Below are 14,689 nucleotides of genomic sequence, written 5' to 3' on the forward strand. Positions count from 1 at the left end.
TCACGAGGATGGCTGAACGGGCGAAAAGGGCAAAAATAATTTCTGTAAAGGGAGGAACACAACCTCAATTGCCATGCACATTAGCATTGTGCATCAAATAAAGACCAAATGCAGTACCTTCGACTGTCCGAGTTGAAAAGTATCCTCCTTCTCCTGTCACACCACAGACGGGCCCATCTTAATCATCCACTCAAAGAACGAGCCGTAATCGCACACACAGACATTGTCGCTAGCCCCGTCAGTTAAAAATACTAATCCAATTGTGAAGTCGATGATGTGTTGAGGTTGGCTCCGATTATGCTGGGGACCAGCATAATCGGAGCCAACCTCAACACATCATCACGCAGCACATCTGAAACTTTATATTTTATTTACTTTTTTTTTCTGTATTCAGTGGCCTTGTGAACACTGACAAGGATTTCATCCGATGGTTGTTTTGAGAGACATTGGCTGTCCGAAGTTAACAATGCTACAAGGTATTCGAGTTTACAGCCTACTTTTACTTCAACGCAACGCACGCCGCAAGCTCTGCTCTGTCTTCTTCGGCCTTCAAACGGAGGGAAGGATCAGTGTTCCCGCCACAATACCTTTGACTGAAACGCTATAACCTGGACCCATTCAATTGGCATCATTAACGTTTATGATGGGGACACGTCCACACCAGATTTCGTCAAGATTAGTTTTGTACCCAACACCCAACCCAACAACATTAAAAATAATCGAGTTGAATTGTTATGGATTATTACACGGGTCTTCTCAATGCCATGAAACGCTCCGTTCACTTGCATGGGCTCTTCACAACTTCCGGCGGTGAATTATATTTCATAATTCACCATTGCTAAGTATAATTCACCGCTGTCAAGGATGCCGTGTTCTTTAGAAAAGGTACTTGAATCAGGATTGCTTTTAACTCACTTTATTTGGTTTAGGTTTTGGTTTAGTCTAGTCTCTATGAAGAAAAAGGAGGCTTAGGAGAATTAGCTTACTAAGCAGAAAATTGCACTGGTTTAGAACGTAAGTAAAAATACATCCCAAAATTCTGAATATCAACCTGATAGATATAATATATTGCTTGATTTTATTATCCTTAATATGAAATTCGTTTTTAAATTATTTATTTTAGCTTCCTTGTGGGAAAAATGCCCTCAATTTTGCCCTCAAAATGGTCCTCTAATGAAAAAACAGAAAACCTGGAGATTGGTTTACTGCAGAGATGATTTCATACAATGAATTCATTAACACTGTCGTCAACTGTTGAAAGATTTTCTGGTGAATGATGGTATCGTGCAAATCCTAAACGTTAATGATGCCAATTGAATGGGTCCAGGTTATAGCGTTTCAGTCAAAGGTATTGTGGCGGGAACACTGATCCTTCCCTCCGTTTGAAGGCCGAAGAAGACAGAGCAGAGCTTGCGGCGTGCGTTGCGTTGAAGTAAAAGTAGGCTGTAAACTCGAATACCTTGTAGCATTGTTAACTTCGGACAGCCAATGTCTCTCAAAACAAGCATCGGATGAAATCCTTGTCAGCGTTCACAAGGCCACTGAATACAGAAACTGTTGCCATTCCCCAACCCCCTTTATCTGGAACAAGTTCTAAGGCCCATAATCAAAGGGATTGAATTCAGAAGCAGATGCAACCTCTGCAACTCAGTCTCCATTCGAAGTCCAATCAGAGCGCTCGGCCACAACCTTCTGCTGAAGACAGTGACTTATCTTCTGGAAACATGACCAAGGTATTGCAAAGAACTAATTGAATGGACACAACTACTTAAACAGCAACAGAATGCTACCTCTGTACCCCACAGAGAGATTGTTGTTTTTGGAGACCTCCTGCAATATACATCCTTCATCAGAGCCACTGAACACTTACTTGTGTTGTCCACTGGACAACACAAGTAACAAAGGGATGCCTGTGTTTTAAGAAACAAGAGTTTCTTCGGTTCTGGAACACGAAACAAGGAAATGTAGAAGAAGTTCCAGGGAGAATATGCAAATTTCATAGACAAAACACGGTACAGGGAAATGGATTCCATTCTCTTGCTGATTAGAGACAAAGATTGCATGGTCTTTGTTGAGTGAGGTATCACGTCATTTTGTTTACAATGTCGCCAAATTTGTTATCCGCTTGAAGTATGCTTACTGCATCGGAACAATTTACAACGACATCTTGGGTTGAAACAAATGATACAAAGTTCCGAGAAGAATATAACGATTTCATGCAGGATGTAATTAATTATAAATCATTAGTACCATGTAATTCATTTCTTAATATCCCCAGCTGAAATGTGAGGAAAGGTGTATTGCACAATACCTTTGGTTATAGATTGTCAAGATTTGAAAAAACTACAACCTAAAGTATCGTACAATTGCACATTGCCTGGACAAGTAGAACACATTGTGCAATCTCTCTAAATGATGAATAACAACTCCTTAAAGAACACGAGAGAGGGCATGGGAGGGAAGGTCCCCCCCCCCCCCCCCCATGTTTTCACATGAGCAGGTGTATTACACTGCAGAGATGAGCCACATTTGTTCACTTAACATTTCAGAATCATTGTTTGGAAGAGGTTTTAATGATGAAATTATGTTTGAGCGATCCCCTTTAACCAAGAAGTTTACAAGAAGTATAACCAGCCTAATCAACCGCTCTCTTTCATCCAGGCAAGAAAACAACAACTTTGACCTTTTATTAGTTATGAAACAGACACCCGACAACACATCTGCTCCATCGCTGACACCCCAACATTTGGAGTCTTTTATTTTTCAACTTTTTGTAAGGTAATTCCCCTTCCTATATACATTTCCATATCATATACTTAATTAGGTTCATTTGATTTCAAAAATTAAGCTCCCAAGACAGGGCTTTCAAGAAGGGATGGGGATGCAGGAAATGGGCCAACCTCTGCAGCATATATTTCCTGTATAGTAAGTTTGTTCCGATACCGATCAGAATCGGAATTCCTCAGACACTGCCAGAAATGCAGTGTTGGCGAGTTTGCAAGAATGTTTCATCACTCGAACACATATCACTGAAAACTGCACAGATTTTTGCTTTGCTTAGTGTTTGCAACTCCCAGCTATAAGCCAAGCTTAATTTTCTAACTTTTTTTACGTTTTTATCCATATGTATAATGAGTAGTCTGGCTATTGCCAGACCAAGCTCAATCGTAGATTGCACATTGGTCTTTGGAAGCTGCTGTCATTTTCTTCAGCACAAGAGGCGTGATCAACGGGCCTAGTTCAACTGACTCTGTCTATACGTGATTGGCTGCTGGCCGTCGCTTCCTGTCTACATTGTGTTAAACCAGCCAATAGCGCGCCAAGGGGAAAAGGCAGCTTGATGATTGGCTCCCGCCAAAACATATCGGAAGCAGAAAGAAATGTATTGCTCTTCTCCAGACCCTTGTGCAGGGCAAACTCAAATCACTGGTAGAATGGGCGGGGCTTCCGAGTCTATATAATGGGTGGAACAGTCATTTTTGGGGGGACGGTTTTCGGTTCGGTACGGTACGTATTAAGGTAAAGCAGGGGATGCCGGTGCCTGTAATTTTTTGAAAATATAAAAATATATAATATGTATATTAAAGTGTTCTCCCAAAATAATGTAATAGTGGCGCTGCACCACCATGTAACATTTTAAAACAGAAATTTCATTACTGAAACGGTATAATTGATTCAAACACGTTTCAATGCTTTTTCAAGCTGCGATATCCCATCGGTACTGAGTGGAGGAAGTCTTTGGGGTCCGCTTTCGGTCTGAGTCAGTCTCAGCAGAACCTCAACGTACAGCGGGTCTCACCAGACGAGTCACGGAGCGTCGTGTCAGCCAGCGTGTACTTGAGGTTTTGTTCTGCGTTAAATATAATGAGTAGTAATGGCTCTGCAATGATTTGAGGTTTTGGTCTGCGTTATATATAATGAGTGGTAATGGCTCTGCGATGATTTGAGGTTTTGTTCTGCGTTATATATAATAAGTGGTAACCCAGGTGAAAAAGTAGTATACTTTAGTGTATTATAATTATAATTTAAGTATGCAAAACTTATTACAAGTATGCCTTTACTTTTTGTGCTTAATTTAAAGTATATTTAAATGTCCCACCTGGCATGGGAAATTAACCCATCCGCTGTTTTGCTAGCACATTTAAAAAATCTGCATATAGGCCCTCAATTTTTATAGCAAATGGTAGTGGACTGGTGCCCAGTAATGGAGCTAAGGTATCCGGTGGGGGAACCCGGGGCCACTAACAACCTGATCCTTTCGAACTTTTCTTATTTAGCTTACTAATTATGGGAAGCAGAAAATTGCACTGGTTTAAAATGTAAGTAAAAATACATCCCAAAATTCTGAATATCAACCTGATGGATATAATATATTGCTTGATTTTGTTATCCTTAATATGAAAATCGTTTTTAAGGTAAATTTTGCCCTCAAAATTGGCCTCTAATGAAAAAACAGAAACCTGGAGATTGGTTTACTGCAGAGATGATTTCATACAATGAATTCATTAACACTGTGGTCAACTGTTGAAAGATTTTCTGGTGATTACAACAATGATGCTATCGTGCAAATCCTAAACGTTAATGATGCCAATTGAATGGGTCCAGGTTATAGCGTTTCAGTCAAAGGTATTGTGGCGGGAACACTGATCCTTCCCTCCGTTTGAAGGCCGAAGTAGAAAGAGCAGAGCTTGCGGCGTGCGTTGCGTTGAAGTAAAAGTAGGCTGGAAACTCGAACACCTTGTAGCATTGTTAACTTCGGACAGCCAATGTCTCTCAAAACAAGCATTGGATGAAATCCTTGTCAGTGTTCACAAGGCCACTGAATACAGAAACTGTTGCCATTCCCCAACCCCCTTTATCTGGAACAAGTTCTAATGCCCTGTTTACACCTACCCGATAGTGGGCCCTGATGGTTCCCGATGGCTAAATCAGCAGCTATCGTTATAACATCGGCAAATAGCGTGGTTGCATCGGGAAACAACGTTACTCTTCCCGGGAAGATCGTTAGACAACGGGAAGAAAAGCTCAATGATCGGGCAACATCGGGTAACATCGGCAAAGAACAAACATGTTTGTTAATTTTGGGTCTATCGGGGTAGAATCGGTTACCAGGTGTTGCTATGGGCCAATCGGCTATAATCGGGAATAGAACGGGACTACGGGAGTATAACGTAAGACATCGCAAGTCGTTCGGGAATTTTCCTGGGGTACATCAGCTATATTCGTTAATCTTCCGCGCTTTATCGTGTTTTATCGTCTATATATCGGCAACCTCAACACACGAAAGACCCTCGAGAACCCTCGACAAATAACGATTGTGACCAAATTGTGTTAAGGAAGACCCTCAATCTGCCACTTGGGTATAAATAGGGGGTGATGGATGGATGTCCTACTTTTATAATTAAAGGGGTATTTCGCCCATTTAGAACCGGCGTTCTATTATTATAAAATCGCTATTGTAATATAAATAAATATATAAATAAATATCAGTCTAAACCAGTATCCCCTTTGCCTTCTCCCGAAGGCAAAAAAAGAGAATTTCGGGTGTCTTCCCTGGCATAAATCGTTATGTTATCGTTATAACATCGGGTATTTGTAAATGCTACCCCGATAAATTGACCCGACCATACATTTTTAGCCCGATGTCACCCGAATCACCCCGACTTCCACATCGGTGGTCCATCGGCCATTAGCGGCCATTAGCGGGATGGTGTAAACGGGGCATAATGCCCATAATCAAAGGGATTGAATTCAGAAGCAGATGCAACCTCTGCAACTCAGTCTCCATTTGAAGTCCAATCGGAGCGCTCGGCCACAACCTTCTGCTGAAGACAGTGACTTATCTTCTGGAAACATGACCAAGGTATTGCAAATAAGTAATTGAATGGACACAACTACTTAAACAGCAACAGCATGCTACCTCTGTACCCCACAGAGAGATTGTTGTTTTTGGAGACCTCCTGCAATATACATCCTTCATCAGAGCACTTGAGGACCACTGAAGGACAACACAAGTAACAAAGGGATGCCTGTGTTTTAAGAAACAAGAGTTCCTTCGGTTCTGGAACACGAAACAAGGAAATGTAGAAGAAGTTCCAGGGAGAATATGCAAATTTCATAGACAAAACACGGTACAGGGAAATGGATTCCATTCTCTTGCTTATTAGAGACAAAGATTGCATGGTCTTTGTTGAGTGAGGTATCACGTCATTTTGTTTACAATGTCGCCAAATTTCTTATCCGCTTGAAGTATGCTTACCGCATCGACTTCTTGGGTTGAAACTAATTATACAAAGTTCCGAGAAGAATATAAAGATTTCATGCAGGATGTAATTAATTATAAATCATTAGTACCATGTAATTCATTTCTTAATAGCCCCAGCTGAAATGTGAGGAAAGGTGTATTGTACAATACCTTTGGTTATAGATTGTCAAGATTTGAAAAAACTACAACCTAAAGTATCGTACAATTGCACGTTGCCTGGACAAGTAGTAGAACACATTGTGCAATCTCTCTAAATTATGAATAACAACTCCTTAAAGAACAAGAGAGAGGGCATGGGAGGGAAGGTCCCCCCCCCATGTTTTCACATGAGCAGGTGTATTACACTGCAGAGATGAGCCACATTTGTTCACTTAACATTTCAGAATCATTGTTTGGAAGAGGTTTTAATGATGAAATTATGTTTGAACGATCCCCTTTAACCAAGAAGTTTACAAGAAGTATAACCAGCCTAATCAACCGCTCTCTTTCATCCAGGCAAGAAAACAACAACTTCGACCTTTTATAAGTTTTGAAACAGACACCCGACAACACATCTGCTCCATCGCTGTTTTTCAACTTTTTGTAAGGTAATTCCCCTTCCTATATATATTTCCATATTATATACTTAATTAGGTTAATTTGATTTAAAAAATAAAGCTTCCAAGACAGGGCTTTCAAGAAGGGATGGGGATGCAGGAACTGGCCAACCTCGGCAGCATATTTCCTGTATAGTAAGGTTGTTCCGATACCGATCAGAATCGGCATTCCTCAGACACTGTCAAAAATGCAGTGTTGGCGAATTGGCGAGTCTATGCACCAATTCCGATCACATAACTAGCTCATTTACTACACAGGCTGAGAAAATCGGAGGAGGAGCGATAGTGAAGTTAGGCCAGTTCTTGATTCCCTGAGTGAATAAAACCTGAGGTTGACGAGAGGTCCAGAAGAAGTTGACTGATACCCGTTCAGAGCACCACTCTTCAGCAACACCTCGCTGCCTTCCTCATCGACGCTGAAAAGGGTAAAAAAAAAATCTCTCGCATTACTATCGGCAAAAGTTACAACAAAACAATTACTAACCAGACGTTAATGGGTTCCTATAGATTTCCTTAACTTTACACTCGGGATGTTAACAGTTAATTGTTTTACTGTTGACCTCAAATATAATTTGACAGATTAATAGATAAAACATTTTTTAAACTGTTTAACTGTTAATTTAGACTAATTATTGAATAAATCCTCACATTCTGTTTTTTTATATTAAAATAAAGAGTATCCTCAAAGTATCCTTTGTTAGTTTTGGATTCAAACATAACCGCACTCTGATACTTTCGGTTGTTGTTTGGTACATCAGTACGTCTTCAATTATTCACGTTATTTTTCCATAAAGATTGTCGTTACCTTTAATATGCAAGGTTGTCAGGCATGATGTACTCTTAATGCATACTGATGTTATGTCTTTGACACATATAAGATATATCCACGCTTTTAGGCCATCCTTAAAAATATACCGACTGGCCGGTTGTAAACTTGCGGCAAGCAAATCAGAGGCAGAGTTGGCAGGTGTTGTTCACACATATTCGAAAGAACGTATCGATTCTTGAGTCAACAGTGAGAAACAGGAATGGTGAGCCAAAATAATCCAAAAGAGATTAATTGAACAAGCACATGTATGTATTTTTTACTTTGTATCTGAAAAAAAAAAGATAGACCTACCCACAACCCTTTTTTTGGGGGGGGGGTGGGGGGGTGTTACTGCAAACAAAAATATTCTTAAGCATGGCCTTGGCAATTCAGTTTCTGCTTTCTTGACAAAGCTGTCCAGATTTGTCACTGGCAGGACTTTAAACTAACCAATAGACTGTTAGCCTGCTATATTCTAATCGTGACCAAGGGCTTTCATAGCTGATACCTCTCTCTCTCTCTCTCTCTCTCTCTCTCTCTCTCTCTATATATAGATATATCTATCTAGATATAGATCTACATCTAGATTTATCTATATCTATATATCCTTTCCAACTAAAATGTTTCCAATGTACATTTCTACATTCAATGTAGCAGCTCTCATTGATTAGAGTGGGAGCGTTTCCTTACGGCTCGACGCAAGGCGAGTGGTGTTACAACAACTCCTTATTAACCAGAGAGAGGGCTTGGAAGCCGAGAGGGGGTATTACACTGCTTACTGTGTTTACTTAAGTACTGAAGAGTACTTTACATTTCAGAATCACAGTGCAAGAGTTTTTAATGATGACCTAGAAGTTTACTAGAAGTTTGTGATTGAAGTGATTGGAGCCTAACTGCTCTGTTTCCAACAGCAAAGCAGAGACCATGGCTGGCATCTACCCACAGTAAGTCCACCATTGGTTAATTTAAATGGAGAACACACAGGAAGTACAACCCTCTCAATTTCAGCAGATTTTTCTGCTGATGTTTGAGTGATCCCCTTTGAGGAAGAAATTTACTCGGAGATTAAAGAGAATGGAGCCTAACCAACTGCTCTGTTTCATCCAGGCTAGAAGACCTTGTCCGTGGCTGCTACGTGGAGTTAGTAAACTCCTGTGATACCGTCACCCTCACTAACCCACAGTAAGCCTGTCATTTGTTCAATTATTTGCCAGGCACACAAACAGGGAGTACAACTCTCAGATTATATATTTTAGGGACAGGAGAGTAATGGGGCTTGGATCCCAGCCATAAAGGTACTGGGTTCAATTCCCCATGTCGTCAGTTGGCATCTTCGACTAAGATGCCTCCTAACCCCTACCTGCGCCTTAATGACAGGTTTCTAAAACTCATTTGAATTCCTTTTGGATAAAGCGTCAATTTGGATCAAAGCACATTTATTATACCGTACTTATGTTATCATAGTTCATGTTTTCTTACCCAATCAGGGTGTTCAATTTGGGGACAATAGGAGAAAGAGGGATTTCGTGATATTTGTTGTTTGGGTCTCCCGAGTGTCATTCGTTGTTGTTCCTATCTTCAGGTTGTACATCGAAAGAGGGTGTTGCAGTGTCCCCCTGGCCCTCAACCTGGGACCGAAATCCAGCAGAATGGCTACATTCGTCAAGTACCCCGGCACGGCCACCGGCGCGGTGGGCGTCCTTACCTACGACCTGGTGAAAGCCGAAGCGCAGAGCAACGCCCGTAATATTCAACTCAAGCTGGCCGTCATGTACTCTGTGCCCTTTAACTATAACACTTATACAAACTGGTTTGCCATTGGCCTCATGAATATCCACACTAAGTGCTGCCAAGAGCTCTACTCCCGTATGTACTACAATGATGTAGTACACTATGGTGATTTTGTCCGTGCCCAAGGGGGCGGCAGCAGCATAAAAAAAGAGAGAGACCATGTTGTGGTCCAAGCCAGCATGTCCGACACCGGCACGGCCTTGCTGAGGGTTGCAGTCACTGAAAAATAGAGCAGGGCGGTTAATCAATTTTTAATCATAATTTGAATTGATGATCTAGGACGATTCTTTTAAATAAAAATCTATAAAAAAAACATTTTTATTTTTCATCAAGTGCAGTGATTTTAATCTGGTATTTACAGTAGCGCCACCACTTCCTTCTCTGAGGTCCCGTGGTCCATAGTAACGCCCCCTCCTCTTTAGAAAAAGTAAAATATCAACATGGCAGAATGCGCTGATAAAAGTGAGTATGTAGAGATTGCCTAAAGTCTGTGGCAACCAAACTGAAGAATACAGCAGAGTAGGAGATGTGTGTTATTTATTTTGCTTTTGTTAATCATTGTTATTCTTCAAATACAATCCAAACTTATAAAACGGGTTTAGTTGGAAAAAATCTGATACATTTTTTAGGCCAAATCGCCCAGCCCTAGTGACAACAAAGAGAAGAAGGATGGCCCTGTGTGAATACCCCCTGTAGACTAAACTGTATCAATCAGATGATCGTCATTCATTAAAGCCTTGACCATGATAATTAAGTGTTGTGTCATTCATTACACGTATCTAATGCCTCGTTTCCACCGAGCAGTGCGGTACGGTTCGGTGCGGTTCGATTATATTGGCGCTTTCTCCTCGAAAACTTGGGCAGGGTCCCCAAAATAAGCACCCTGAGCCATGCTGAGCTGCGCTGAGCCACGCTGAGCCTCCTATTTTCGGTACTCCTCCGTTGGGGTACCAAGTAGGGATGGGGATCGAAACCCGGTTCTGTCAAGGACCCGGTGGCACTTTTTTCAAAACCCGAAAATCCTTAACGTTTGGGCTTATCGATACCAATATCGAGTCCCGTCGTCGGGTATCCATGGGGCGGGAGTTCAGCACCATGCTTAGCCAATCAGAGCACATTACTGAGTCCACACCTGCCCAGTAGATAAGTCACAACACATAGCCCAGGGGGCTAGAACGCTCCAGGTAACACATCTTTCAGATGCCTTACTAAGTGTATCTCCACGCGTGCCCATACAATTCCTCCTCCTCCTTTGCTTCAGAGACTAGTCCAAAACTTTACCAAATAAAGTGAGTTAAAGCGATCCTGACACGGCAGACTTTTTCCAGAAGAACACGGCAGGAGTGCCTCGAGGGGGCAAATCAACATCACCCCTGCTGCTGAAGAGGTTGAGTTACGTTAAAAACAACCAAATCATCGGAGCTGCTTCCACCAGGAAGGGAGATGTTGAGACATGTTTGGCAGATTCAGGTTTATTGGCTGATAACGGTAAAACAAGTGGAGATGCCAAGCATAGTACTAAATATTATTTACAAAATCTGAAATGAACTAGTGAACTTGAACAATAACGAAAACATATTAAACCAATGATATTTTTAATGATATTTTATTTAATAATCCCTTTTTACAGATTTTTAAGTATTAAGTAAATAAGAATCATTAAGTCTTTTCCATGTTATCTGCAGATGCTGATACATGACACAGAAAAACATCTATCAACAATAAAACACTTTAGTGTTCCGAACAAGTTGTTTTTCATCAACAAATGCACTCATTGAGTACAAAAACTCGAAAAAAATCTCTCTCCCTCTGAACCAGACAGGGTCATCCATGGGTTATTTATACATGAGCAGAGTGACTAGTTCATCAGCTGGTGAACCATCCCACCACACTGCTGATTACTGCTAGTACTACTGTGTGTACAGGAGACGTATTCTCTGTACTACTCATACTCTGTGTAGGGCTAGTACTACTGTATGTATACAGGGAGAAGTATTATGTGTACTGCTGTAAGTCTGTGTACTGCTTGAACTACTGAGCGTATAAAGGGAGATGTATTCTATGTACTGCCAGTACTATGTGTACTTCTACTACTGTATGTGTACAGGGAGAAGTATTCTGTGCACTGCTATAACTCTTTGTGTAAGAGCAGTAGGATTGTATGTACTGGTCGTACTGGTTTTAGTTCTAGTGGTTTGTCCTGGCTCTCTGGCTGCCCTCCGAATCGACAAAGGCTGCAAAGTATTCTGGACCTCAAGCGAAGCCGTTTCATAGTCGGACCGACCACGTTTAGGTCACATCACATTCCCTGATCTTGGATTGTTTTCCATCTAACGTTTTGGTTGGGTTGTTTCCTGACGGCTCCATGCAGCAGGGAGCTGAACACTGGAGCCCCTCAGAGCCCCACTCTACTCCTCCACCGCCGGCGGGGGGGACAGCTTCAGCTTGAAGTCCTCGCTGTGGAACACACTTCCTGTGCCCTGGGGGGCAGGATGCAGAAGCCCCGCCTTCTCGTTGCCATGGCAATGCGTGAGCTCCGAGAGGATCGCCAGCTGGTGGGGGGGGGGAAACAAGAAAACTGGAGTGTTTAGAAAACCCTCAACTTCTCCTCCTCACGTTCTATTGGCTCCTGCTCTTAATGAGATGCAGACTCGTTGTCATCAGAACTCTGTGAGCGAGCATCAACTAACCCGAGGAGCTGCAGTCTCCCACTGGTTACATAGCAGACCTAGCGTGTAGCTTGTAGCTAGCATGTAGCTAGAGTATAGCTAGCTTGCATATCAAACACAGCTAGAATATACAAATACACTGAGTGGAGAGCTTGTATCTAGCACATAGACACTTAGCATTTATATATCATGTAGATAGCGTTTAGCTAGACGCTATCTACGTGCTAGCTTAACGCTATCTACATGAAAGCCTAAGGCTATTAATCTGCTAGCTAAACGCAATCTACGTGCAAGCCTAAGGCTATCAATGTGCTAGCTAAATGCAATCTACGTGCAAGCCTAACACTATCTACGTGCTAGCCTAAGGCTATCCAAGTGCTAGCTAAAGAATATCTACCTGCTAGCCTAACGCTATCTACGTGATAGGTAGACAGCTTTGAGCCGTGGTGTAAGCGATGGGTGTTAGCGGTGGGTGTAAGCAGTGGGTGTAGGCGGTGGGTGTAGGCGGTGGGTATTAGCGCGGTGGCCGTTAGCGGTGGGTGTTAGCGGTGGGGGTTAGCGGTGGGTCCTACCCGCGACGGCCCGTGGTACAAACACCGCAGGTGGTCCCAGGATTGGGCCTGCTGGGGGTCAAGGGTCGCCTCCACGAACAGCTGGAGGACGCACAACACAAAATGTTGTACTGCGTGAAACACAGCATCAGGACCGGGACCAGTCCACCACCTGGGGCTCAGCCAGGCACCGTCCCCTCGCCCCGGTCCATAGAGCGGGTTAAGGCTAAGAGAGCTGACGCTAACAGAGCTGACGGTTACAAAGCTGACGCCAACAGAGCTAACGGTTAGTAAATGAGAGCATTACCTTTTTCCCATGAGCCTCCAGGCCGGGCTCTCGGAGCGATGAGGTCACGTTCGTCTGGAGGGGCGGTTCGGATGAGTTTGGGGGGGGGGCGGGATACAGAGGAGGCAATGTCAGGACCGATCCATGCTGTCTGAATAAACAGTGTGGTCGGGGACTCTGGGCCCTCCTGTCCCTGCCTTACTCAGCGCCTAATCAGCAGCTGACCGTGTGACCCTATCAGCCAATCAGAGGCTATGCCTGCGTTATTACATGTGTTTAATGCTAACAGTCATCTGATGCCCACCAGTGTACTGGTGGTGGTGGGGTTCAGTTTTTGGTCATTTCTAATCTTTATTTATAATAATATATTTGTGTTCTTCAAGGCATCGTAGTGTTTGATGTTCTTTGTGTAGTAAATGAGTCAAGTGAAGGTATCGGATCGGCCCGTTAACCGACTGCATTTTAGGCATTATCGGAGGAATGTCCAATCCTGGTACCGGTATCGGACCGACCCTAATCAGGACAATGACATCGTCTGGTCGCGCTCACAGGAAGGCGCTCAAACACGAGGGGGTCTCCACCGACCTGGGCTAGAGAGGTGCTCCGGGCTCGCCTCTGGTCTGCCATGGCTCCGCCCCTTCCTCCCTGATTGGACGAGCACTTGAAGCAGCTCCACTGCTGCGGTCGCTCCGAGCCGGAGCCACTCCCACAGTCTTTGGCCTGCAGGCACTGGCAGTGGTACAGGTGGCCACAGCTGGAGGCAGAAACACACAAACACACACACAAACACACAAGGTCACCAACAATTCATTGAATCGGAATACACAATGTATCAGGATTTACAAATGTTCAGCACGGTTTCTGTCGCCATCGCAGAAACTATTTCACAGAAAACGGTTTCCATGCGACTTCAGGTAACTCCATTTATATGAGCAATACCTAGCTCTGTAAGCAGCTAGGCAGCTCTATGTGTGTGTACGGTTTTCTGTGTGTGTGTGTGTGTGCGTGTGCGTGGGTGTGTGTGTGTGTGTGCCGAGCCCTCGGGTTGACCCCTGACCTGAAGATGACGATCTCCTCGGGGGGGTCGTGGCGCCACCTGTACTGCAGCAGGCAGATGTTGCAGGTGTCCTGCCGCGGCACCAGCCCCCGCGTCACGCTGGCCCGCAGGTGGGCAAGGGACCAGTGGAGGTCGTGGTTCAGCAGGCTGGTGGTGGTCTCAAGGAGGGTCTGAGTGGGGGGGGGGGGGGGACAGAGAGGAGAGAGAAAGAGGAAGAGAAAGAGCCATAAATAAACAGGATAATTAATTTATAATGACAATAATTAATCATATAAGGTGAATGTTAATCAATATTTTTTATAATGTTTACATTTAAATTGAATGTATGTCTTCTTGCCATATTTGACCTTGTGATCTCTGTTTAGCACTCACCCCTGTCCTGTCCTGGTGCGTTGACCCTGTGATTGGCTGCCCTACCTGGGGCCTGACTCTTAAGGCTTGTGATTGGCTGCCCTACCTGAGGCCTCAGACTCTTAAGGCGTGTGGGTGTGTGGTGGTACCTGCTCATAGTTGAAGGTGTGAGTGTGTGTGAGTGGTACCTGCTCATAGTTGAAGGTGTGAGCGGTTCCTGCTCATTGTTTAAGGTGTGAGTGTGGTACCTGCTCATAGTTTAAGGTTTGAGTGTGTGTGTGGTACCTGCTCATAGTTGAAGGTGTCCAGCACCCC

General features: G+C 43.4%; 2 protein-coding genes across 2 annotated transcripts; one reads left to right on the plus strand and one right to left on the minus strand.

Annotated features, from left to right (window-relative positions):
* Positions 1–7,153: 7,153 nt before the first annotated feature.
* On the plus strand, positions 7,154–10,203 carry LOC130404818 (cytolysin tenebrosin-B-like). The gene is made up of 4 exons (XM_056609733.1): positions 7,154–7,286; positions 8,581–8,613; positions 8,777–8,851; positions 9,252–10,203. The coding sequence occupies exons 2-4, from the start codon at positions 8,594–8,596 to the stop codon at positions 9,688–9,690; spliced, it is 534 nt and encodes a 177-aa protein (XP_056465708.1). The 5' UTR covers positions 7,154–7,286; positions 8,581–8,593; the 3' UTR covers positions 9,691–10,203.
* A 722-nt stretch (positions 10,204–10,925) lies between these two features.
* Positions 10,926–14,678, minus strand: LOC130404605 (vacuolar protein sorting-associated protein 8 homolog). Its single transcript, XM_056609424.1, has 6 exons — positions 14,660–14,678; positions 14,024–14,193; positions 13,552–13,720; positions 12,988–13,041; positions 12,702–12,782; positions 10,926–12,012 (listed from the first exon to the last, which is right to left on the minus strand). The coding sequence occupies exons 3-6, from the start codon at positions 13,591–13,593 to the stop codon at positions 11,869–11,871; spliced, it is 321 nt and encodes a 106-aa protein (XP_056465399.1). The 5' UTR covers positions 13,594–13,720; positions 14,024–14,193; positions 14,660–14,678; the 3' UTR covers positions 10,926–11,868.
* Between the last annotated feature and the right edge of the window lie 11 nt (positions 14,679–14,689).

The sequence above is a fragment of the Gadus chalcogrammus genome, chromosome 15 (genome assembly GCF_026213295.1).
Source record: "Gadus chalcogrammus isolate NIFS_2021 chromosome 15, NIFS_Gcha_1.0, whole genome shotgun sequence".
Lineage (NCBI taxonomy): Eukaryota > Metazoa > Chordata > Actinopteri > Gadiformes > Gadidae > Gadus > Gadus chalcogrammus.